The 27,621-nt window shown below is 38.6% G+C and overlaps 1 protein-coding gene across 3 annotated transcripts in view; it reads right to left on the reverse strand.

Moving 5' to 3' along the window:
* VAV3 (vav guanine nucleotide exchange factor 3) overlaps positions 1–27,621 on the reverse strand; it is a 166,209-nt gene that overhangs the window by 104,781 nt on the left and 33,807 nt on the right. For all 3 annotated transcript variants that reach the window (XM_040073086.2, XM_040073085.1, XM_040073084.2), the window contains one exon: positions 16,212–16,328. In XM_040073086.2, coding sequence (XP_039929020.1) covers positions 16,212–16,328 — 117 coding nt within the window. The remainder of the gene's footprint in view (positions 1–16,211; positions 16,329–27,621) is intronic.

The raw sequence follows: 27,621 nt of genomic DNA on the forward strand, positions 1-27,621 counted from the left end.
AAAAATGAAACTTGAGAAGACATTCTGCAACAAAAGCAGCATTGTCAGCTTCTACTGAAATTTGGTAAGAGCAGTGGTTTGGTTTTCTCCCTAATCATCTGTTCATTTAGATTTAAAAAAAAAAAAATAAAAATCCAAAGTACACTAGTAGTTGTAGAAGAAAATACACAGAAAAATACATTCCCATCATGTTTGTACCCAATTCTCCTTGAGCTGGATACTTATACTGAAAATTACAAAATAAATGAGAGAAACTAATTTGGTATTTTTAGTTTTTACTGTTTAATTATTGTCTTATTGCCTTGAACATACATCAGCTTGCAGATTATATCATCTATGTGCTGCAATTCCAAAATGCCACTGCAGAACTAAAGAGAGAAAGTGGGATTGATTCTTCTCTTTTTTTAATGTTTTTTAAAACGTTGTTCTTTAGCTTTCACTTGTCTGGAGGTTGAAAAGAACATTCTGAGTTCTTAAAGTCTGTGATGGGGATCTTAGTATGTGTTTTAGATTTAGATACTGTGATAAAGAAGAGCAAACCAGAGATACCTATCATTAACCATACAGTCATATTTACAATTAAGATGTCTCCTGGAATTCCACCAGCTCTGCTGACTACAGAAACTTTTGTCCTCTACTTCGTGATCTTTGCGCACTGTTCTAACTCCGGTCATGTCATAACCTACATTTGAGAACTGATAAGCAGAGACAGAGGGAGGGATGGATTTCTTAGCATGTTATTCTGAAGGGCAGGTAAGGTCCACTGCTTATTTCCCAGCTCTGCCACGGCAGAGGCAGTAATCTCTGACATTAATATTGCCTCCTCGAGCACACAGGACCGTCCCTCACTTTTGCTCTATAGAGTTTATAGGGATTTCCAAATATTTGTTGTGGAATTGTGTTTAAAAACATTTGTGAAAGGGCATGGGACCAAATACCTCCCAGATTGGTAACAAGTCATAGAACTTCATCTAAGGCCAACTTCAGTCCTCACTATTTCTGATAAAAACACCAGTAGCACATACGAGTTCAATGAAACTCTCGACATGAATTTAGCTGGGTCTTTCAGTCCAACACAGCGAGTCCAAACTAAACCCAATATCCCAGCCATTATGGGTCCTGCTCCAGTCAATCTCAGCAGCCTACAGTGGGCAAATTCAAGAGCCAACCGCAGGCAAGCAGATGCTCCTAGAAAACACACCAGAAAAGGTCATGCTTTGTGAAAAACATGCTCCTACATCATTTGTGGTCAATGCAGAAAGGCATTTTGGGGAGATAAAATTTGGAAAAAAATATATTGCAATTAACCAATGGTTTATCAAGTGGTTTTATCAAACATACAACATGAAAGATAAACCTTGTCTGATACCAACATTCTCCTAGCATTTTGTTATAGATATTATGGTCTCAATGAAAGGCATTATTTGTGCTAGACAGTTATATTTTTATGGGTCAAATATCACAGGGGGGATTTCAAATTGAAAGTTGCAATTCATATCCAGCAGCAATCGGAATTATGCCTCTACCTTCTTCATTTTTTTACATCAAACTTCAAATCTAAAACCAAGATCAAAGCATATACAAGCTGATGAACAGCTTAGATTGGGTGAAACAGCCTCAATGCTGTATTTTTTAAAAGCTATTCAGCATTAAGGCTTGAAATTTTATCCCACACTACCTATAATGTTTCTTAAAAATGTGTTCCTCAATATAACTTCCTATTCTACTTGACAGGCACTGATTTTACTGCTCACAGGTATTTCCAACAAAAATTCCCTTACTGCACTCATACCAAAAATAGTAGCAATGAAACAGCATCAAAACCAGCTTATCTGAGGCAGATGCATGAAATATAATCTTCAGACAACAGCAAAGTCAGAAGATTTGGAGAGACAGAAGTTTCAGGAAATAAGAGATGTCAACAGCAGAAAGTTGAAGGAAGGAGAACGAGGCACTAGAGGAAGAGAAAAAATATCATTCAAAAGATTCATATCATTAATGTAGTCAGTTTCTGAAAGGGTGTGAAGTTAAAAAAACATCACTTCAAAAAGTAGAAAACAAGGTGAGAAAACTGAAACCAAACCTAAAGAGCAAAAGAAACATAAAATGGAAACAAAGAGTAAGAGCTCCCTCCATGGTAATCTGGGGTTGTTTTTTTTAAAAAAAAGAAAGAGATGATCCGTATTTTCCACCAAAAGGAACAAAAATATCAGCATAGAAACTTTGCAAGCTGCATTAACACTTAGCTTGTTGCTGGAGCTGAGGAACCTACAGACAGAGCACACACAACGGAGATTTTGTGCGGTGTATAGATTTGGATTTAGCTCTTGGAAACTTTAAATTACTGCTGTTCAAGGATAATACAGCCATTAAAACCACTCTCATCCAATACTTATACACTGTAGCCTATGGAGAAATGCCCTTAAGACCTGCATACAACAAATGATCAGTATTGATTCTATATTAAGATGAAGGTCTAGTTGTTGGTCAAACTGAAGTGTTACACAAACAGGCCAGGCTACTGCCAGACAAGTTTAAGTTTTCAGCGGATTTTTGACTACTGATGTACTTCAGTTTTCCACTGTCTGTGACAGTCAGAACACGCACCATGTGGTCTTCCATCTTCAGAACAACTCCTACTACAACTCATTAAGATCCGATAGAGCAGACAAGGAAAATGGCTTCTGACAGGACTCTGCCTTGCTACTTCAGGGCTCCTCTGTCTGTGCGAAGCTGCACAGAAAGGGCACTTTTCCCCTAAGACTTTAGTCTGCCAAGTGAACTAAGATGGATCAGTTTAAAGCCATCATAAGGTCTGAGGCACCATGTCAGATGGATTCTTACCAGCCAAACAGCTCTGAAACAGAAGTACAGAGTCACAACATTTGCTTGAGAATGCTGACTTGGCTTTTAACATTTTACTTTACATTACTGAACGAATTTATAACTGAATTCCCCTTCATAGCCAGAGTTCTACACTTGCAAACAAGCAAGGAAGCAGTCATTACTCTTACCTACCAAAGCAAACAATTTCACTGCCTGAGCAAACTGTTTTCAACATGCACACTAAGAGCAAATCAAGAGTTAATGTTAGTAAATTTAGACTACAAGCTTCATATTTTTCATAGTATTAAAGGACTGATTTTTTTTTGCCCAAATAATCCCATGAATTAGCATAGAAAGCAGCTCAATTTCTCCATGAGCCTACATTATTTTTACTTGGCAAAAAAACACTTTCTCTCAAATGCTTCTGAAAACAACTGCCTCTTAACCAGCACCTGTATTCACCTTTGTTTTCCATTTCTGGACAACCACTTGGAAAATAACTCAGCTTTTTGGCTTTTCATTCTCAACAGAGTAATGCAATACATCACCCTTCATGACTCCCAGAAAAGTATATCTAAGGAGACAAAAAGTCTATGCTCAGTAACTTGCACTCACTTTCCAAAAGGAGACAAACTTTCCATTTAGCCATAGCCAGAAACATCCTGACACCATTCCCTGTTGGTTTATTTGCACATATTCCATCTACATCAAAAGCAGGAGACAAAGACCTGTGTTTCAGACCTTCCTATGCCTCAGACAGCCCAGACTGCCAGCACTGCTCCGAGTCTCTGCTTCTGCAAACACACACAAGCAGAAATGCCCTATAAAAGCACAAACACACGACAGCACACGGCACTTCCCTGCCTTGCACCGCATTTTTCAGGTCAGCCCAGAGCCGTGCACTGGCACAAGACTCTTGCTGCTTTCTATGTAGCATTTACCAATATCTTGATCAGCTTCTGGAGTTCATAATCCAGGCTTCTAAAAAGTGCTATTGCTCAAATATTTTTTACTGCCTTGTTTTTTTCTATGACACAATCCTTGTTTTCTGGATTCAAATACCCTGAGTAGTTTTTAGTCACATTTGTGAGTACTGATTTGCTAAGAAATAGAAAGCTAAACTCTCCTCTCAATGTTCTTTAGTTCAGTTTTAAATGAGGAATCAGTTAACTTCAGCTTGGAATTTGAGAAATCAACTCTGAGACATTCAGGAAAAGTAAATGTGGTGCTGGTCCACATTTCTGATTTATTGAGACATCCCAGCAGTTCATATATGCATATATTGATAAATATATGTTGCAAAGCAATACATGAAGCATAGACAGTTGCTTGAATTATCTTGCCTAAACACTTGACTATTGCACTACAAACTGACTACTGCCTAATGTCAACTTTCTTCAAGGAAATATAGCTCTAAATAAAATACACAGCTTAGTTAAAACCTCGTTTTGACAGGTTCAAACAAATGACAGTATCTTACAGCTTGTAAATCCTAAAATAATTTTATCGAATAATTTGTGTCAAAATTTTAAATTCCTCCTCACAACTTCATCTTTGGAGTGGTGGCAGTTTTTTCTCACTTGGACAAAGGAAATAAAACTTCATCAGAATATCAGTGCTAAGAATTCTTTTTTCCTTTTCTGAGTTTTGGTGGTGCAAGACAAAGAATGTTCTCACTGTACAATGAGAACATACAAAATACGCTCTGAATAAGATGCAAGAGGAAGCCCGTGAAACCAAACTGAATATCTTTTCTACAGAAGAGAAAAATTAAGGAAGAGACTCTCATAGTCAGGTTCTAGAGAACTGCAGGAATTTCAATAGAGTGATAGGTCTCCTCTGATGAGTAGGGGGTACTTATCTGCTATGCAGAAATATCTGAAGATGCATTTCAATAAGCACAGGAGTAATAGGACCAGTCTTCTAGCCAAACCAAGAGACAAAACTCCAGAAACAAACCTGAAATGCATGAATGGCAAAGGCCCAAGAAGCACTGCAGGGATGGGGACATATACCAGATTGCAGGGCAGAGCTGTGAGAAAGGCAAAGAATGCAGGCAGCAAAAGAGACAAGGCAGTGATGAAGAGTAAACAGCAACTAAGCACAGAAAATCAGTTTAAACATTAAGTGATGAAAGCCTAAGTAGCAATGATCTCAAAGATTGCACTCTTTGGTGTCACGCAAGGGTGAGCACAGGGCAGCACCAAGGAGCACGTGTGCAAGAAGGAAAGCAGCAGTTAGTTCTGCTGCCCGGAGCCTGTGCTCAGAGCACTCTGCTGCTGCCTGTGGTTATGGCTTTGTTAACCTGAAGACTGAAAGTAGAACCTTTTTCTAGTATTTAGCAGGCTGTTCAAGACAGAGGTGGATTAGTCACTTCCACAAGAGAAACAGACGTAAAGAATTACCTAAAAGCCCCATAATTTGAATAGAAATATTCTCATGCACTCCCATTTAACTCTGTATCCAGCATCAGCATGGTTAATTAATAATACACACTAAGACAAGATTTAAAATCAGTTTTGTTGTGACTCCTACAGACTCCAAATTCATGCCACCCAGTTGTGGGTGGCAAATCTTCATTTAAAAAAAAAAAAAACAAAATGTAAATGTGAATTTCTTTGTAAGAGTTCAAAAATCAAAGTACATGTTATGCTCAAGTTCCTAGTGTTCAAGTTCTTTCACTAATTTTGGCTAGATGCTTGCTAGTTATAGGAAAATTACACTCCTTCCTCTGGTCTGAAAAAGAGATGAATTCATATTCCAATTTATTTAATTTTAGAAAGAAATATCTATGGAAAGTGAGACAGTATTGAGAATTTTATATCAGATGTCTCGCCTAGAATCCACTTTTTCCATGACAAAACAACATGATAAAATGTGCTAGTAATATTAATATAAATTAAAAGACTTATTCTAATTTAAAGCAAATTTGTACTCATTTAGCCAGGAAAAACCTGTTTGTTTTCTAATATGGTGTGATCATGCTTTTAACAAACTTTTTTGTCACAAAAAATGCAACTGAGAAAAACCTTCTAATAACCAGGCTCCAAGTTAGCATATACAAAAATCTGGACCTCACCATTTTGAAAATGTATGCTGACATTTTTAATCATGTGGTTTAAGAACTTTCATTAACTTCACTGAGTTAATTGAACTTCAAGATCCTTAATGAAACTTGTTTACCAACACCTAGATTCTTTCTCACAGATCACAGACTGTGTCCAACCACTACTTAAGGTACCTCAGTTGGTCTCAATTTTCCTTTAGTCAGCTGAAAAACTCTAAGGGAGGTCCCTCCCCAAATCAAAACACTGAAACTCAGTCTCAGAATAAACCCAGAACTACATCATCACTCAACAGTATTTAGTAGAGCAAATAAGTTCTCAGAGAGGCTGCCATATACACAAATGCTTAACAAATGTTTGTGTGTGTGAATACATATATAAACTTTTCAAACAAGCTGGTGTGACCAAAAGACATGATAAAATCATAAGAAACTGCAACAGCAGAGTAAATGATCTTAAAAATGTGCACAGCTATTCTTGGCCAGCCATTTGTTTCAAACAGCTATTAATTTATTATTTATTGTCTAAGTGAGGAAAGCATTTGACAGAAAACTTGAGGGTGAAATAGCTATTCAGAAATTAGGTCTTACTCCTTGTTCCACTGCTTTTGAAGGCATGAATACATCACATGGGATCATTCCACTGTGTGGCAACTACAACCTTTTATCAGGACTTTGATAGTGATAATATTTAGTCAAGTCAACTGTTTGAACAGGGCCGCCACAAACTTAGCCCTGTGTCCCTTCCTCATGCCATGTTTTATTCTCCAAGGCTTCTGTCACCTCCTGGTTATCTCCCCAAGCCCAGACACACCTCCCAAGGTATATTCAGGTACAGCAGTCAGAGGGCACACAGCTGGGGCTATGTCTCATACCACTCAGGAAGATCATTCTATTTTTGTCTAGCACTGGGGGAGGAAAAACCTACATTATGCCCTACTGAGTCACTGTGCAATCAACAGCATCTCTTTAAAGTTAGCTGTGAGTTTTGGACAACAGTGAAGGCTGAATGGGAATTAGTGTAAAACTCCCCAACCCACCAGTGACCTACATTCAATTATTTGCTATACTCTCCTTCAAGGGCACAGGCAGTAAACCCTCCCTCAAGTAATCTGCAGATTTTGGTTAAAAAATGGATTACATAGTACACTGAATTACACAGCTCATATTAATTAGCCCCTGCAAGAAACACACATCATGTGCTTCCACAATGTCACTGATGGAGTTTTGCTCAAATTAGTTCTACTTTAGAAACACTTAAAACCTTCCATCAACTTAAAGCTGACTTGGGGAATAAATTTTACTTAAGTGAACTAGCCCTCAGCTGGATTTTTCAAACTAATTCTGTGAAGTGTTCCTTATGTGTTCCCAGAACAAAATGGGATTCAGTCGAAGCCCTACCTACTCAAACTTACACACAACTCTAATTTGGCAATTTTGTCGTATTAAGGTTAAAATTTGTGTATCGAAATACAATCAGAACAGTACATTCCAAAAATTCAAACAATATTCTTTTGTCAGCCCTTTCAGCATCGTACTGCATTACACAGTGTAACTATTACCCAAGGCTCTTCACAGGCTGGGCTAGAGACCCATGCTGCACATCACTGTTTTAAATTCTAACTGGGTTTCTGAAACCTAAGGTCTTATTTACTTGTAGAGCTCAGCAGTAGCTGAAGTGTGCCATTTAATTTCATTTTTGCTAATACTTTGCAAATATTTTATTTGCCAGTACTTCTATTTATCCTGTAATATTGCTTTCTACTTAGCAACTGTCATTATTTACAACTGTTTCTAAACACATTGCCAAGCTTATCAGCTTCATCATAAAAATCTTTATCAGCTTCATCACAAAATTTTACACTGAATGACTTAGTTGTTGAATGGTTGGTTTGGAAATTAAACCCTCGGTGTTGAACTACCTTGTTGTTTTCACCTTCAAAATCTCATGAAGAAAGCCATGAAAATGGGAACAGCCTGTTTCATAGAACTTTTCCAAATAAATCTCACTTCGTGCATCGAAGTTCCATCAACAACAGTTGAGACCCAAAACCTACAATCCCACAATTCAGCTATAACACGGTTTAACAAGAAAAAGCCACGTCCCCAAATGTTTGTGTTTACACAGAAAGATGCAGTAATTTTCCTAGCAAGATAGTCTTTGTGATATAATCAAATACAATGTAAGCTTTTCAGATTTACATAAATACATCGCAATATGTATTCTGACATTTTTCCATTACTCATCTATTCATGTATCCATGCTTTTCTCAAAGGCATGTGGAGCTGACATTTATTTGTAATACCATTACAGCATCAGACTTAAGAACCAGAGAACACAATTCTTGATTAGCAAACACTTCTCTAGCCTTGTCACCACCTCTACCACAGTTTGCAAACATTTCTCATTAATTCATACCTACTTCCTTTTTATGAAATACTCAAACGGTGTTTCCTGCTGCAAACCATTCACTGCAGCTTTCTTTTCACTTTCTACTCAAGCTGGACAGAAAAAGTAGTGAATGAATTTACAAGCAATCTAACACCAGAGCTTCAGGTTAAACAAACCCTGAGCTTTTGATACCTATAAAAACCAAAGAGCAACTACTGGACTTTTCACTCAGGTACACTCCTGCTTTCCATAGACCTCCCAGCCATACAGAGCTGAAGGCAGTCACCCCCTTGCCTGCAGGACAGGGGGAAGTCTGCAGACTGAGAAGAGAAACCATGGCCTGCCTGGCTTTCCCCCAGCTCAGGAATAGCTCCCAGCTGTGGCCCAGGATGGCAGTAGCAGCTCCTCTTGGAGAACGCTCCACATGCCTAACTCCTCAGAGGACATCTCAACACTGCCCAGGTGATGGTTTAAACCACATCGCCCCAGCTGCCAATTTGTGCCTCTGGGGTGGAGTCCAAGAGCAGTCCAATCACTCTGATGGAGGTTTAGCACAGACACCCTTCAATCACATCTTCATCTCATAAAAGAGATGGGGGGAAAGAGGCAGAGGGGAGGGTTAGGAGGCATCTTTCAGTACACCAGATCATTCCAACAACAACAAAAAAAGGCAAAAACAAAACTTAGCAATTATACTTAGTAATTCCCTAACTTTTTCCTACTAGAATAGAGCAATGAAAGAAATAAAATTTATTCTTTTATAACTATGCATGATAATATATCAAGCCAATTGAACGCCTATTGTCATCGTTAACACATAACACAAAAGACATTTGGCAAGCAATATGGGGACTGAAATATTTCAAGCTGGATTCTCAACACCATTTTCACTTGTTTGCGCTTCTTTGCCTCCATATCTTTCATTTTTATCAAGACACCGTCAGTTAAGATTCAAAGTGAACTGTAGGAAACATAAGAAAAGCAGGTAAGAGTTCAAAACCGTATTCTAGGTAATTCCTAGTGCTGCTTGGGTCAGCCTCTTGCTCAGACAGAAGGCCCGGCACAGAGGAACCACACCGAATACTAGGAAAGAACAGTTTTTCCAATTTTTTGCTGGAAATGCCAGCACCATAGTAATTAAGCTAAGCTTGATGTAACTGAAGCCCTTCAAGGATAAACCAATAAGAAAATGAATACCTTTTATTTAGGTCCTGCACAAAATAATTTCCCATTTTAAATGAGGTGCCCACTTTACTACTTTTGAATAAGCATCCTAATGCATCTTGAACATGACCTTATTTCAAAAAAAAACTACCCTAGGTTTTCCTACCCTTCTTTGGCAGTGAACAATTTCACTGTCACCAAAAAAAAAAAAAAAATACACACACCAGCCTTTTCAGAGTTGAGATAAATTTCATCTGCAAATCAGTCATTAATTACCTTCTGGTTTTATCTGTAGTTTATACTATTGTTATTTAGACCAGTATATGTAAATTCAGGAAGTCTGGGTTTAAATGTCAGTTTCACCATTACCTTCTGGTTACTGAAATGCTTGTATTATAAGCACTGCAGGGAATTCATCTGGTTTAAAAATATTTGTATAAACAAATCTGTGAAAAGATGTAAGTTTTAGAACCTGTTAAAGCTACTTATTCTTCAACTCTCCTCTTCCTCAAAAACTTCTCACCTCGGAGGAAAATGTATGCTGCCAGAATTCAGTGTTATGGGTTCAGTGTCCCCAGGACAGGTCAATCAGACACAGATAACATTTAGACAAAATCATCTTAAAACAAAGAAACAAGCACAGAAACATGGCTTTATTTTCTCATATTAAAGGTTTCTCGTTAATCTTGGCTTTCTAACTGACAACATTTGCTGCAAAACTGAACAGAACTACATTATAGAAGAACAGAAATATCCCAAGCAGTCCCTTGGATGAGAATTTTTCGTTAACAATCAGATATTTGGGGTGCATTCAACACTTTGTTACGTGGTCAAACCCAAACACTACTGTTACCCTTTAACTTGAAGAGTTATGACAGACCTGAAAGAAAATAAAAATCAATTTTGAAAGATCAGTGAGGTGATAGTGCACTAGTATTCTAGAACAGAAAAATACTACACCACAATCCTGAAATCTTTGGGCCTAAATACACATGCTCATGCAGAAGCTATAAGCTCTTGCTAATGCTTTCAGGTTTATTGAAGTTGTATGCCTAGAAATTTGTAGCCTACTTGGCAATGACCACCGCAACAAAGTGTGACAGTTAAGGACACTAAACTTATCTAGCACTGGTAATGATTTCCCAGGTCATACCATAGCAAACCTTTTCTGCAAGTTTTCAGGGATGTTTCACAAAGTGGTTTGTGAGCTATACCATTACTCACCCCACCACTTCACCCACCCCAACACTTCACCCAAAACTATGATTTATGTTCTTTAGGGTTGGAAGTGATTTTTTGCAGCTTTGCAACAGGATAGTACTTTCTTACTCATTTTGTCCAAAGCACCTCTATGGAGAGGAAAGCTGAAACCTGTCCATTTCTTCTGTTTCTTCATTCCTCCACATGCAGAGGTCCATCTTGGAGAAGTTCAAGGGTCATTCATCCCAAACCAGTCCATCTCACTGAAATGTTACTCCTGAAAGCAATTTTACACCTAGATTCTTGATAAACCATTAAGCTTTTTTTTTTTTTCTAGTTTTCTTTTGCAACTAAAAAGAGCTTAGGCAATGAAGATACAGAGCTCTCCTTTTAATGATAGGCTTGTTTTTAATCACTTCAATCTCCTTCTTCATTTTAATATCTTTACAGAAATGTAGCATAATGTTTTGGCATGTTCCCCCATGTTCTGCAGTTTTAATATAATTTTGAGTGAAAAGTTACCATATTTTGCTCTATTGTCACACTGATTAAATTCAGCAAACAAAATATTAAACAAGTGCAGATAATCTCAACTGCTTCAGTTTTATTGAAGATTTTTTAGATACTTTTCCTCCTCTCTTTTCCTGGAAGGGTATATAATTTTTTATAATAACAGTTGCTTTTCATTGTGTTGATTTTGGTGCATGTATCTCATGCACATCTGTCCAATCTTCCTGGAATCCATGAAACCTGAGGGAATACTAGCACACCAGGATTCTCAGCTTCAGCATGACTTCCCTCCTACATCATTGCCCAGATTTCCTTTGCAGTAAGGGAGTGACTAAAATGATCACCAGCTACGTGACCTGAGTGCAACTCAGTATTTTCACAGCAGTTGCTTGCTTTTATATGAACCAGCCTTTTAAGTGTCACCAGAGTGAGCTGCACTAGACATTGTTACGTGCTTTTAAACAATTAGGTACTTTTTTCATTGGTGGCACTTGATATTTGATCTCGTTGTTTGTCTTTTTAAAATCACAATTGAATATTGTACATTATTTCTAAACATCTAATGCAGGATCCCTACAAGGGGGATTGCTATGTTCACGTTAGATCAGTTACATCATAAAAACACTCCCTGCTCAGCTACACATTCTTTAGGAAATGTAAAAGCAGAGCACAGAGGTGTTTTTCTGACACATTGTGGACACCATTTCCCTCCAACAGGAGCCCAAACACAGCTCTCTGAGGCCAGGGAGCATCTGTTAACATCAACAGACACCAGAATTAATCCTCATAGTCCCATTTCTGCAACCCATTAGTTACCAAGTCCCTTCAGAGAACAGGGAGAGCAACAATTTGTTGTGGCGCACCGAGCAACAAAAGCCGCTGTTGGAGGATGTGCAGGGCTCCAAGCTGACAGAACAAGTACCAACAGCATTTGCTTATTCTGGCACACAGGTAGAAAGAAGAATCTGACAACCCTGCGGTAGTGAAAAATGACTCTCCAGCATGGAATTCATAATGAAAACACTGTCTGGCACCTCCAGTGTGTGGGAGAGCACTTCATGCTCTGTCAGGAACTTAATGCAGCAACAATGAAGTTTACTGATAGAAAGGTGAATGAGTGGGAATGGGTGAATACCAGAGAACTCCAAGAAAATCAAGCTCTATATAGTTTTTAAAGGCATGATTTAAAGAATCTTCCTATTCCTGGGTGATGTAGGCCCTCTTTTTTGAGGCACAATCAGCCTAAAAATAAGAAACTGTGCTGTTATATTTGAAACAGAAGAAAACTCATCTTGTAACAGCTGTACATATATACAGAATGCACATATTAAACACACATGAGGTTACCTGCTTCCATTTCTTAGCCTATTCTTTAGCTATTTACATGTTGCTACTTCAGCTTCATCTCCGATTCCCATCCACTCCACATACACCCTCCTTTTCCCTAATCACTGAGAGATCAAAGTCTCTGCAAAGTGGAGCACAAAGTTCAAGTCCAATTTCCATGCATTATGTCAAAGCATCTGGAAACAACTCTAACTATGAAGTGCAAGTTTCACCACTACAAACATTTTGTAACCAGTATTTCACAAGGCTGTTAAAAGTCTTACGGCTATATTGGCAGGACACAGCTGCTACTTCTACAATGCTCAGGGTTTGTCTGCCATTTTCTTTAAAGAGCTGAAAAGTATCAGAGTATTTCAAAAAATACAATTGCCCTCACCAGGTTTCTCACATTATTTTGCCCTTCAACCTTACTTCCTGGAAGATATACTGTTCATTTACAGCTGATAGATTTCTCTTGTTCCCTACACTAGCACGCTTAAATAGACACTGAAGTCTGTCATACTAAACAAAATATCCCACCTTAAGATGACAAATTCAATAGCAATTTCCTTATAAATTAAACTGAAAGGGTTAAAAGTAACAGATAAGGTTCACAGAGCCACCTCAGCAACAGTTTATTGTATCTCACCACTAATTATTACTTGCCATCTTCTGACATCTGAAGACAGCTTCCAGTACATTCAAATTCTGCAGGTAATGCATATACTCATCACATCACCTGTTTAGCAAGAGTTTGAAAAACTGCTTTTAAATCATACTCCCCTTTCTGTTTGCACCTATAATCATTTTAAGATTATTCCTATTTTTCAGAGAATTCTTTTTGAAATGGCAGGATGACTTGGTTGCAGTGGCTGCAAAGATCTGTAGCACTATTTTTTTGGCCTTTTGCATGCATACAACTTCTGTTCAAGGAAGCTGGAGATATATGGCTGTATTGCAGTTGGTTATTCACAGGAAAATATAATGAAGGGGAAAGTTGAAAAGCAAAGAACAACTTGAAAATGAGACACTTTCCTATTCTCACCACTGTTACTAACAATCAGAATTTCCAAAGTAGTAAGTACATTATCAGATATGCAACTGAAATCTCACACTGCTTTGAGGTATTTTCTGCTAACTGTGCAAACAATACACTTAAAGGCACACAAAATAACTAAAGTTGCAAGTAAAGAAAAGGTATGCTAATTTGAATACAGTTACCATTTTTCCTTCCACTTCCATAGATGACCTGAAGTTCACAGCCCCTCTCAGAAGCTCACAACCTGCTCCTGTGCCCAGGCTGTAAAACACAGCTCAGCCCTTCTGAACACTGCATATGCCAAGCTCCAACACCAGCACCCAACAGGAACAGCAGAGCCATCAGGCACCTAAAGCTGCCCAGCAGAGCCATTGCAAGGGCTGCACAGCCCTGTTCAACTCCTCAACAGAGCCACAGGCACCTAAAGCTGCCCAGCAGAGCCACTGCAAGGGCTGCACAGCCCTGTTCAACTCCTCAGCAGAGCCATCAGGCACCTAAAGCCACCCAGCAGAGCCACTGCAAGGGCTGCACAGCCCTGTTCAACTCCTCAGCAGAGCCATCAGGCACCTAAAGCTTGTCCAGCAGAGCCATTGCAAGGGCTGCACAGCCCTGTTCAACTCCTCAGCAGAGCCATCAGGCACCTAAAGCCACCCAGCAGAGCCACTGCAAGGGCTGCACAGCCCTGTTCAACTCCTCAACAGAGCCACAGGCACCTAAAGCCACCCAGCAGAGCCACTGCAAGGGCTGCACAGCCCTGTTCAACTCCTCAACAGAGCCACAGGCACCTAAAGCTGCCCAGCAGAGCCATCAGGCACCTAAAGCTGCCCAGCAAAGCCATCAGGCACCTAAAGCTGCCCAGCAAAGCCATTGCAAGGGCTGCACAGCCCTGTTCAACTCAGCATCTCCACCCCTGCACAAGCAGCTGCTCCCAGGCACAGAGCTCATCTCCTGAGAGAATCCCACACAGCAGCACCTCTCAAATTTGTCACTGCATTTTCACCTCATAGCTTCCCAAGAAAGGTGACCTAGACTAGAGAAGTCACTGCTTGGATGCACTAAAACTGGAAAACCAGTGCCAGAGATAATTAATCTATTTGTGCTATATGGCAGCCACAAACAGTAAGAAAATCCGTGTCTCTACATTCTCCACACTGACTTTTGGAAGAGAAATTAAATACCAAGTATCATGGGTGGAATATAGGGTTTTTTAACCAGTTGATCTACTTACATAAAATCATATTCCAAAGTAAATTTGGTACCAGAAACACTTTTAGGTTAAATTCACCATTAATTCAGAAACTGTTCTTGCTGGGTATTCAATGATGTAGCAAGAATAATTTGCACTGTAAAAATCTTCCTTTAAAACTAGACTGTATTAAGAATAGGATGACTTTACATGGCACAAAATGAGAAACTTTCAGGAAGTAATTACAACATACAATATGAAAAAATCCAAATATTTTAATCAAGCATTAACATAGCTGACTTAAATACCTTTAAAAGGACATTGCTAGTGCACACAAATAATAAAACAATTTTAAATTCCTCCACTACTTGCACAATCAAAACAAAAACTAATCTCATTTTTAATAAGCTAAATTTGTACAAAAGGATGCTACTTTAACAAAAAGCTTTGTTTTAAATATGACTTATGAGGACAAGATGTTCAGCAAAACTGAAGAACAGGTGGAATTACCCAGTTATCTAATTTAATGCTCAAAGGACTTAAAACCAGACAAAAGATTGAGAAATATCATTTTGGTTAATGATAATCACTGAGCCATTTCAAACAATCATATTGCAGCCCTGATTCATTCTTGCACTCTTACATCATCTTTACCTCTATGCCTATTTATAGAAAGAACAGCACATAAAAATCAGATAGTAAAATTATGATCTCTTAAAAAAAATAATGCTTAACGTGTACTAAATTTGAATAAATAACTATTTTTAGTGCTACTTCAGGTAATTTTTAGACATTTTCCTGTGAAATTAGGGTAATGATACTATGACTCAAAAGCAGAAACTGAAGCTGAACTCAACACATGTTGGCAATGACAGATCAAACAGATATGTAGGAGGCTGAACAACAGACTGGAAAAAGCTTTACATGTAGAATAAGTAGTCAGACTTACAGAATACACTGTAAATATACTGTGTAAATTAAAATAGTCACATTAACCTATCATAGCTGTGTCTGAGCTTTACAGCAGGTTAGGAAAAAGAAAAACAACTAACTGTCAAAAAATAATTTTACAAGGCCAAACTTTCTGGGTGAATTTCAAGCACCTGAGAGTAAAGAAACATGTTCTGTGCCACACGGGCTCACAATGTACAGGCTGGGGTTTCCGAATCCACACGGCTTATGCCAAAGTGATTTCACCAGACAGCACTCACCCACAGTTTCTCTTCTTCCATTTTGTTTCCCTTTAACTCAGCATCTTTTAAACCATTTATCTTGGCTTTTCACACACTTGGAACTTTCCCGACAAGTATTTTTCTCTGCCTGTTATTAGCCCCTCCAATACAAACCTCCTTTTCCTGCTTTCTTAATTCTTCCCCACTATGCTTTTCATAATGAAAGTTCATCCATTAGTCACAATATCTATATCACAGCTACCAGAAAAGTCTTCTATGCACAAGCAGCAGAACACAGGTGTTACTCAGGATATAGTCAAGAACATCCTTACCTTTCCAAAATCTCTCACGTCAAACAAATCAAACGCTTCAAAAAGTTCACTCTTCTTCATTCCAAATATTTCACAACATGCCGAAAGAAAAGTCCTTATATTCTTCAAGCAGAGGAACTAGGGGAAAGAAAGCAGAAATGCTAAGTGTCAAGTGTAAATTAGCAGTATATGTGCTCACTTTGGTCACAAACACACCATGTAACTCACCAACAAAATTATTTGTAAGTCAGCACTTCCACTAAGCTCTAATCCTCCACTGGTCCTAATTCAGCCATAAACATTCTCTTCAGACTCAAAAGCATCAACCAGATTTTGAATAGACATCTTGTGAACAGGAACTATTTTCTCTTTTTACGTAAACAAAAATGTGACAATAGGCGACTAGATACATAATGTCTAAAGATAGACTTACTTTTCAGCTCCCTACAGATATCACAGAACAAAACAACTAAGTTACCTTAAAAATTCTATTAATGCGTGAAAGTTATTATTCATGTATAAAGCAAGCATTTAATCTGTTAAATTCTAGTTTGAATGTTTAATAAATGCCTGTGCACTGTTTTCACACACTAAAGACTTTATGAATCCATATTCTCCATCTGGTATAAAGGAGCAGATGAAGCTTGGAGTGAAGTCATTTAAATTTACCTAGCAGAGATTTAAGATCTTCAGACCACCTTGATTTCTGTCCTGAATCAAAAGCTATTTCCCTTAAAGTTTTCCACATGCACCAATGATCATCTAAGTCTGAAAAAGAATAAAGCCTCTGCCACAATGATCTCCTTAAAAGGCTTTAAAATGCATTTTCCCGTGGATTGTTGTGTTTACCATGCCAAAAGGCAGTCACTGTCAGGAGCATTGGTAACTTCAGAGGGATAGCTAAAAAGGGCAATACACACTCTTGATAACAATTAGCTCCACGAGGTACTTGCACCTTCTGAGGACTTCAGCTTCATAAAGATGCTGTTGTAGTCTTTTGAGCCACAGTTGAAAAGCAAATACAATATTTATAAGCAGCAGCATTTCAAAGGACCCCGCACCATGCTTTGAATATGGATTTTAAAAGTACTGACACAGCAACTCAGTATTACAACAGAGCTCTGCATGTTTTCATGGATTCACGAGGATCACTCATATTAGGATGGATTACAGAATTGCTATATGTTTTGATCAAAGCAATATTTCTGATATGGAGTGTCACAGCCATACCAATTCAACAGGCAGCCCTACTTCACATCTTACAGAACTACCCAGTGAGACACAGGAAAAGCAGAGACCTGACAGACCAGATTTACAGCAAGGGCACACATATGAAAGCACGGATTCCAATGAGAGATGCTACAAGAGCAGACAGCTCCAGCAGATGGTTGTGGACATCAGGGCACCCAACAAACTCATCCCAGAGCATCATAAAAACCATCCCTGTGCAACCCAAAGCTCCCAGGAAAGCACCTGTGACTGACCAGGGCCTCATCAACAGTAGGGTTCCCAGCTGTACTCCCTGGACTTGCAGCCTGCACCACTTTCCAAAGAGCCTCTTCAGCATGCTCCTTCCAGCTCACATGGGGCAGTCATCGCTGGGCTAAGCACTCAGCTGCTCAAGGAGAAGGCTGCATTTATGCCAGACTGCTTTTATGCCTAGTGGAATTTTAAAAATTAGTCTAGCCTGCTTAGTCAATGAGGCAAGCTTATCTGGTTTTACAAAGATTATAATTTTGAAGTCAAAACTGCAAGGTTAGAAGGCCAACAGATGTTCAACATATGTGCTTCTTCCTCCATCACACTGGCAGAAAGAATCAGAAAATGAGCTGGTCTTTAAAATGAGCTTTAGAAACAGGATGGCACATACTAAATTATGATTGTTTTCTGCTGTATTTTTCCCCAGATTTTTTATTATTTTTCTTAAACCTATAAATGGCCACTAGGTTTGTCCAATGCACAATACTGATCCTACTTGAACACCCATCTATTTTCTTACGTCGAAATTCTCTAAACCACTGACAGATGTGATTCACACTGGAAAATTCAGCTGCCTTTTTGAAACCTAAGTTTTGAGCTTATATTAGCTGGTGCTGAAGTCTCCCAGTGCAAAGAAAGCTTACAGCTGCATAAAACTGTTTACCCCTAAAGAGAGCAAAAAGTTAAGGGAGAGACAGGAGCTGTCATGGGCCTAAAATCCGACCTAGATTTGCTAAAGAGCATTTTAGTGAGTTGCATTTAGCTTCTTAATATAGCTTAAAAAACCATTTAATGGATCAGCAGTTTTTCACAAACAAGATGTCCTCTCCCTTCTGCAAAATCCCTCCAACTACTCTTAACAGACATCTCCTACAATAAAAGAAAAATGGCATCATTTTTCCAATAAGATTTATTAGTTACTTCAAATTTCTTTAAATTTGGAGGCAATTTTCCAACATCAGCCTTTTGTTTAAATTAATTGTTACTATGAATTATATCTGAGCAGATTAGAAAGCATATTACAAGAAATTACAAGCCGACATGTTTTTAAGGAAATGTTAAAGCACCTGCACTCTAAGTAGTAAATTAAATTCTTTGGAATAGTTTAACAGTGAGACCAAAGAAGAATCTAATCCCCCTGTCTTCCTCTGCCTCTCTTTTTTTGTTTTTTAAATACTAATCCATTAATGTGTATCATTATGTTAAGCAGGTTTGACCTAATTATGATCTAATATTCAATAACCATATAACAAGTAACACATCTTATAGGCTCTAAAAACCACATGGTAAGCATCTGTCAAATCTGTCTGTGTTTGAGATGGGAGCACATCCTCACTGAGTGCGTGCCAGGCAGTGCCTTCAGCAGAACAGGTGTCCTGACATTACAGCCTAACCCTCTGCAAGTTCAAAGACTGCTATGAGAGTTTGAGTTGGCCCTATAAGGATTCAGTATCCATCAGTTTTCTCTTGTAAAATGAAAATGAAATTCTTATTACTAACTATTAAGCTAACCACAGCAGCTACAAGGATAAAGCTGTGAAACTACTAAAACCAAAAGCATGTTCATATTTAAATGAATTCACTTTGCACTACAACGTATGGGGAAAAAAAGTCTTTAAAAGCCCTTATTATATGCTGCTAATGTCTCCAAAAAGTTATTTGGTTATATTACACAGAAAACTTTCAGAATTATCTCCAAAACTTTATACTGCAATCTTCCAAAGAAACAGTTTCCCTCATTGAAAACAAAGGCTTTTATCGCTGTGGTTACTGTATGAAAACGTACAAATTAGTAAGAGAAGCCTCCAAATTAAAAAAGAGCATACTGCTAAAAATCTAGGAAGTTCTACAAAAGACAACCCTCCTTGCTGGCAGTAACAAAAAGGCACCATCAGTCTGCAGTCTCTCATTAGTAAGTACAGTCCTCAGGATATTTGGAAACCTACTGCATTATTGTGTTTCTTTTTCAAAAGAAAACATTATGGTTCGGCGCACCGCAAGGGAGATCATTAGAGCAGTTTGGGTACCCAGCTTTCAGAGATGCAAGGAGAGTTAACTCTGATCTGCAGACATGCCATGAGAGGAGACTATATCCAGCACCAGAGACAGATGGACAGAAATCACAACCCATCCCCATTCTGTCATTCTGTGACTGGGGCTCAGGAGCCTGAAAACACTTTTGAATATTAACAGCTATAGATGAAGGAATTTCTAAAGCATCCTAATGTTCCCACTACTACAAACCCATTGTCAGGGCTGCTGAAATAGTGTAACTCCTGCAATAAACCACTGTGGTTTTATGGAATATATTCTAGTGGCTTCTGGTCCATCTTGCACTGAATTTAATTTTGCAAGAAGCACTAACAGAGCATTTATTGAAATGACAAGCAAGTTTGAAAAACAAGTATGCCTACCATCGTAAAAAAGCAGGTAGGGTTTATATAATTGGGATTGTATCTGTCTGAACATTAAGCACTAGACAGTGGGCAAATCAAATTATACAAGGTTCCACAGAAATAATATGCTGTTTTCTCCCACAATAGTTGTCTCTTCACAGAAAAACATTTATCTGATGCTTTTTCCACACAGAACATGGTTATGTGCGCTGACAAAAATGCATAGAAATATTTTACAAAGGATTCTGAATAGAAATGACTAATTAGATACTAAAAGCACAGGCAGGGCTGAAGCTGCCCACAGGGAAGAAGGATTTCTCTAACCAGACCTTTAATGAAGTAAAAGATGAAGTGCAAAAGAAAAAAGGCAGGGGAAAATCATATAACCTCTATTCCCATAATCCAAAAGATATTTCTCAAAAAATATATTTCGGCACTGAAGTCCTTCAATGGAATAAAAGTCTGTTTGATATAGACCATAATATGCAGTATCTAGATGTATCCTTTGTACTAAAAGCACTTCTACAGGCGTTCAGAAACCAACAAAAAGAGCTCTGAAGATCAAATTGTGCCACAAGACATTTAATGAAATTCCAACACAGCAACACCAGTCAGGCGAGTGAAAACTGAAAGGCCAAGAAATTACAAGTATTCAGAAAGACAGAGTTCTAATTCACTTTTTTTATTATTTTAATTACCAATAGTGGGAAGGAGGAAAAAAGCTATTTGTATTTGTTTCAACTTCCACCTCCTTTTTATTTTGCTGATTGAGTCACAAGCACAGATATTTAGTCACAAGCCTGGGAAGCTGGCAGTTCCCTTGTGTCTGGATCAGACATCCACACTGCTTTAAGACAAACCAGGAACCGCCTGAAGCCTCAGTTATCTAAGGCAGTCTAAACAGAAGCTAGGCTATATGGGGTATTAAAACCAGACTGGACCACTGTTGTTCAATGTCAGGGAAGGTGTTTTTCCCCCCACTGTGATTCACTTTTGCTGCCATGGAATACTCATCCCTTCCTTCATCACTGCACTTCACCGGCTTTTCTGCATGTTGTGTTCCCAGCCCCACACAGAGCTGAGGAGAATCCCAATAACTGCACAAGGACTGACGCCAGTTGCCCCTAGCCACCATTACGTAGAAGCTACGATAAAAGAGCAAAAACATAGAAAAGGGACTCTACTTAGCCCATTGCCCACTAAATCCACTAATTTCTTCTCTCCTGTGGAAGAAATTAGGCCTGACAATCACAGAAAGTCCTGAAATCCTCCCCTCCTATTCCTCCTCTAAATGGCAGCATTTGATAAGCTACACAGGTGCAGCTATTTGCCTTGTCTTTCAAGGGCCGTATATGCAAAAACAAAAAGCAATGGCATTTTACATTACAGCAAGCATGGTACAGCAAAAATACCTGAGGAAAGGCCAGACTTTCACAAGCATATAAAAGAAGCAACACGAGGAGCAAATTTGGCTCCAATTTACACATCTCAGAAGGTACAATTGCTTTGTTTTTCTAAATTTGTGAAATACTGATGCCACATGCAAGGAAGCATATTCAGGTTTGTGAATAAGTGAGATTTTTCTGTTGGTAGCAGAACTGTACAGGAATAGAAGTCAAAAGAACAGAAAAGCAGATGATTACCATAACCCTAAATGTTCTTTCTACACCCTCAGTGCTTACTACGAAAGATGAGCTCTTGACCTTTCGTATCCATTCCTGGAATGATGAAGAGAACAGATTAGCTGGGAATCCCCCGTTTTTATTTCTACTCTGTTCCTGAGAATATATGCAAAAAGGAAAATGCTGCACTTATACCTGTTAAGCAAGAGGAGAAATGTGAAAATTTCCATAATGGATTTAACTGGAAGAATTGGTTTTGTACATTCTGTTACCAAGATCGCTAAGTGCAAGTTGTTTCACTGAAAGAAAGAACCGAAACAGAACTTGTCTCCTCAAAATTTTCTTCAGGAAGTTGATTAATGCCCTAAGGGTTGCAGATTCTTGTCTTCTTGCTTGTTTCAGTATTTGTTGCAACAACTGTGCTGACAGGAACAGCATAAATTTCATAAAAATGCTGTTCAAATCCCACTGAGTCCAAATTGGCGAGATCCCAGAAGTGGCTGCTGTGAGCAAACAGTACCATCACCTCCAGCAACCAAGTCAAGAGCCTGTGACCATAGCAAAGGCACACAGCAGCAAGACCAAAATTGTACCTTGAACCTACACACATAAAAGAGCAACAGCAACTAAAGATCCAAGGGTTTCATCAGCTCCTGCACAGTATGTGTGCACAGGAAACTTCCAGCTTCCTGATAACTCTTTCAGCCACATCCAGTAAGGGAGAAAATCAGGTACTTGGAGACACAGCTGCTCATATATCAAGAATTCCTTTCCATAAGCCAGGCTGGACAGTTCCCCAACACGTGCCATCTTTGACAGGACAATCCCAAAAGGAATGTTACCAAAACAGGAGCACATTATACCTCTACTAGATGTCACAATTTTTTTTTTTTTTTACTATCCACACGTTAATTAACACCAGACTACTAGATAATCAGACAAAGCACCACTGTGGTACCGACAGAATTGTACGGTCAGGGTTAACAATTCAACACAGAAATCATTCCTGGCTCTTCACAGATTTCAGCAGCCAAAGTACATTAGATTAGTTCTGCTCTGCCAAAGGAGTAATTATCACTATATGCAGCAAAAATAGCTGTAAGGATTTGTAAGTGAATGAAGTACCGACCCACGGATGAAGTCTTAATTCAACATCTATTAACGTCTTTTCATAAGGCAGCAAGAGAGAAAAGAGCAGTATCAGACTCAGGAATGGCATCTGTAACACTTTTCTTGTTCATATGCATGCAGCTTTACTTGGAAAAATCTTTAAAGCCAGAGTCTCACTAAATGAAGGTGAAGGTGCCATAAGGAATTTAAAGACCAAGTCAACACAAGAGAATGAGTGTTCCTATTTTCAATAAGCAAATGGCAACTACTAGGCAAGTAAGTATTATTCTTTTTCTTACTCTTAGATAAAATCTATTAATTTGCAAATTACATTTAAAAAAGAAACTAACACACACAGGAAGAACATGTCACTCACATCAAAGAAATTGTTTTACATTTTGCATTTAACCTCCTGTTCTGCAAACCACCTCAATCATTCAGAGGATCAATATTTCTAAAGTTCTAAGCAGAAGCAAACCAGGAAAAAGTTAAATACCTTCCAAACTTTGCTGTCAAAAAGCCACAAAGCAGGTACACTAATAAATATGGAGACACCACACTGAGCTCTTTGTAGAGTTGCTTAAGGTTCTGATGCCATTACATAACTGAAGAATTTTCCTAGGAAATGTGCTATGCAAAGAACAACAGACACTCCTTAATTCATAGGATTAAGGAGCAGCTAAGGAGACCTGTAGTGTTATTACATTTCCAGATGTGGTCATTCTTTGAAGGCCTGCACAACACAAGATGCTGTATGAACTATAAAACATATTAAATCCCTCTGAACCACTACTAACACTGTATGAATATTAATAGCATGTTCTTTATTTGCTCAGTTAATGTAGTAATTAAATATTCATAGGAAAGCTCTTAAAATTCCTAACTGACTACTATTCAATTGTGTCTATTGCATTTTGGCTTGAGTATGGAGTTTTGCTTATGTACATTTGCTCTTCTCTGTGCTTCAAAGAAAGAAAATGGAAATTGAAACTTGAAAAAAGGCTGAGGAAGCACAAAGGATGCTCCACTTCTATTAATACTGATACAGAGTGAATAGAGGGCAGGGAAAGGAGTCCAGGATTTGTTATGCATTGCTGATTCTCTCCTTGGCATTACAGCACTGGTTGAGCAAGTGAGGGCAAAGGAACATTGAAATTCTCTGTCCCTGAAGTCAAGTGCTCCCACAAGCCATGAAACTGCCAATACATGGGAATATTTAGACCATTAAGCCCCAACTACAGGAATTCCTTAAGTGGAATTGGCAAGAGACATGGCAGGGGAGAACTCAGGACAGCACCCTGTTGCAAAGTGCAATTTTTAGACGAGCCCTTTGTTCCCCACTAGCAAGACTTAAATAAATCTATTTTGCACTATTTTGCCAATAAAACAGCAACTGGAACACTGTATTAAGCATGTAAAGCACAAAGAATTAGCTAAGGAGTTCCTGTGCTTAGTTACCTTTCCAAATAAGTAGCCCTATCTGTCTTATATTCCAAAGCTGGACCTCTAAAATATGTTTCGAGAAAAATCTGAGTGTTTTACAAGCAAATGTAAAAAGAAGGAAGGCAAAGGAAACATGGAAAATAGTCCTAAGGAGAACATGAATAGGAGGAAGATGCCAAGAAGGAAATGAAAAGAGGACCCCAGGAAAAGGAACAGGAAAGGGACAGACACACACGAAAACATAAGTTTAAAAAAGAACATTAAAATAGACTAAAAGAGAGATCCAAGAGCAAAGAGCACAGAAATAATAAAATACTTGACTCATTAATGATTACATTGTGAGACATGAAATAAAAGCCAGACACAAGAAAATAATGCATTAAAATTTTGGTGTCAAAATGCTTCAGGCAAAACTGTTTATGAAATTGCCATTTACAGACAGTAGTCACTGTGCCATAAGGTGTAATTACGATTGTGACATGGAAAACTGCTTCTGTAAATGGCAAAACTGCTAAGGATAGTGATTTCCTACTTGGATGTATTGTTATTGGTTCCACCACAGGCTTTGTAATCACTCACATTTCAACTGAATTGATGAAATATTAGCAGTTGTCAGAAACCTCAAAACCTACGCCTGCCTAAAGGATTTAAACTTATTGTAGGGCAGGGGAGAACCCCAAAGCCTTCAGCTTAACTGAAACATTTAAACAGCAAAAGGAATGGAAAGCCTCAAACTAATTAGGTCTCAACACTTTTACAGTCAAAAGCAAAAATTATATTCACACTGAAACCATGAAAAACCTTACAGCAATGGTATGAAACATAGATCTTCACATCTGTGCAAAAGAGAACACCCAACTTATAGCTAGCTTTGTACACTAAAAGGCTGCTTCCATTGTATCTTGGTATATTTTATTCACGACTGTGCTGGTTTTTTACCAAGTCTCTAATGTTAGCGCAATAACATGAGACACCTCTTACTTTCCCTGTACCTGCACAAGGCAAATTAATTTTGGGGTGAGCCCTATGAAGGTGTGACAAAACGCATGGGCTAAAGGCAGAGAATTCACTGGGGGATCCATGCCTGACTCCAGCTCCATTACAGAAACACAATCGCTTTCACTTACATCTACCTGACGCCTCAAAGCGAGCACCACTGAACTCACCCGCTGAACTGGAGCTCCTTTGCGGCTGTCGTGCCCTGAACACAGGCCCTGCGAGCCACACCCGGACCCCAACCGTGTAATCCCTTTACTAACACCGACAGCCTGGGTTCAAGAGCATTTTTAAGTTAGCAAGTACTGACTTATTCTTTTCTAAGCACTTAAAAAATTCTCAAAAGCTGTCAGCACTGAATCCTGCATAGAAATTCAACACACTAGGGAGGGGAGGGGGGTGCTGATGACCTACACAGGGTTGTCAGTTCCTATTAAAGGTGAGCCCAAGTAACTCCATAGCTTTTCCATTTCTTACCAGCAGATACAGATCATGCACTAGGCCTTTGATTTCCACGAGGAAGGAACAGTATTCTCATTAACAGTGTTAACATGCGTGGTTCATTACATACTTTAAATGTTTTCTTGAACTGCATATGTGTATTCTTTTCCAAACTCTTAAGGTCATGGAATAAATTCCTAGCAAGACCTTAAGGAGGCAAGTACAGCTCTCTATAAATTGCCCACTATGAATCTGATTGTCCTCTAGTTACCTATTTAAAAAATCCATTGTTCTATTTTTGCTGGTGTGTCACTTCAGGTTTGCAGTTTATTAGACCATGCTCTCCATGGCAAGGACAGGGGATTCCAATATATTCAGAGAATAATTCTCAAGGACTGGAAGTCAAGTAAGTAGAACAGATAAGTCCAGAAGTCCAAACCAGACACCAGTGGGAATAGCCATGAATGGAAAACAAACTCCAAAAGTAAATTTGCAGGATTGGAGGAAAAAACCTCAGTGGTTGTATAAAGTACTGACTGCATTTTTACACTTAGTGATGTTCTTTGGAGCTCCAACACACTGACCTGCCACTAAACGCCACCCTTCCTACGTTTTCCTCTGTTTCCACACTGGAAAGGATAACAAATAGTTTTCTATTTTTTCAGGCATCTCTTAGTCCCTCCCACATTGGCTCTCACCAAAAGCTGACAAATTCTTCATTTTCTATTGCTTGTTTACTACAATCAAAAACCTCTACCACCCTTGTCTGAACTTCTCATTTTATTGCACCCTTTTTAAAACAGAAGACCACAACTACAGATTACTGGAATACTTTGGCTTATGCAGCAGACTGCAATGGCATAATGAATGTCTGGGGCACAAAACAAGCTCAGCACATACATTTTGCAAGATTCCCTGTGTACCACATACATCCTCCACTGCTACCTATGTGAACACACTACTGTTCTGAAGAATCCAGGGCGGATGTCGATGATGAGATACTGAAGATGAAACCGTGGTTTGATCCACAGCTTCAATTCCTGCAGTAAATAGGACACAAAAACATTGGGAGTTCCAAAAATTCTGAGGGAAAAGGCAGTAAAAATACAAATCTAAAAACGTAGAAACTAACATATTTTTACCACTACTGTTTTCCATCATGTCGCTCTGAAATCCAGCCAGTGTTAGGCAAACTGCACTTTATTTTCTCAGTGACATGTAACCCTCCTAATAAAGGGATTCAAGTGAAGTATCTGTATAACACGAGAATTGGAAAGTTTTAGAACCTTAATTTACACCACCAACTTAAAATCAGATGCATCTCTGCGAAGCTGCAGTAGGCTTCCTTCCTTAAGTAGGCTGACAAACAGTGAAAGGTTAAGCTGACATAAAGCATTCCAGTTGTATACCATCATAGGCACTTGCTGTCTAAAAGGCTGCATTCACTCACTCCAAGCTGTCTGCCAAAATGAAACACACCACTGAAGGCAACCCAAATTTGTGTGGGAGATGTGTCAAAATTGCATAAATACCTACTTCCACTAGTATGAATTAACAGCTGTGATCGTCTCAGCAGAGGCAGTAAGTGGATGCTCATAGAAATTCATCTGCCACCTCTACATGTGTCCCACTTCACATGACGGCTAAATCATACTGATGCCTTGTTTTACAATAACAGTGGACGTACACCAAGAAATGGTCCAAAACTTCATTTCAAAGGATGCCAATTTGGCATCTCAGTGAGTAAAACAATCACAAGCATGGTCTCATGAGAATGAAGATTTATGAAAATATGAAAAGAAAAAAAAATTAAAATCTTAGAGCACAAGTGAGTATTTGTTAAGTAGCCTAAAATAATCAAATTGTGAATAAACCAAATACTTTGAAGCCTGAGCAGCACAGTATAATTTAGCATCATCTGGACTCTTAGTCTGCTGAGCAATT

Source organism: Hirundo rustica, chromosome 9 (genome assembly GCF_015227805.2).
Source record: "Hirundo rustica isolate bHirRus1 chromosome 9, bHirRus1.pri.v3, whole genome shotgun sequence".
NCBI lineage: Eukaryota > Metazoa > Chordata > Aves > Passeriformes > Hirundinidae > Hirundo > Hirundo rustica.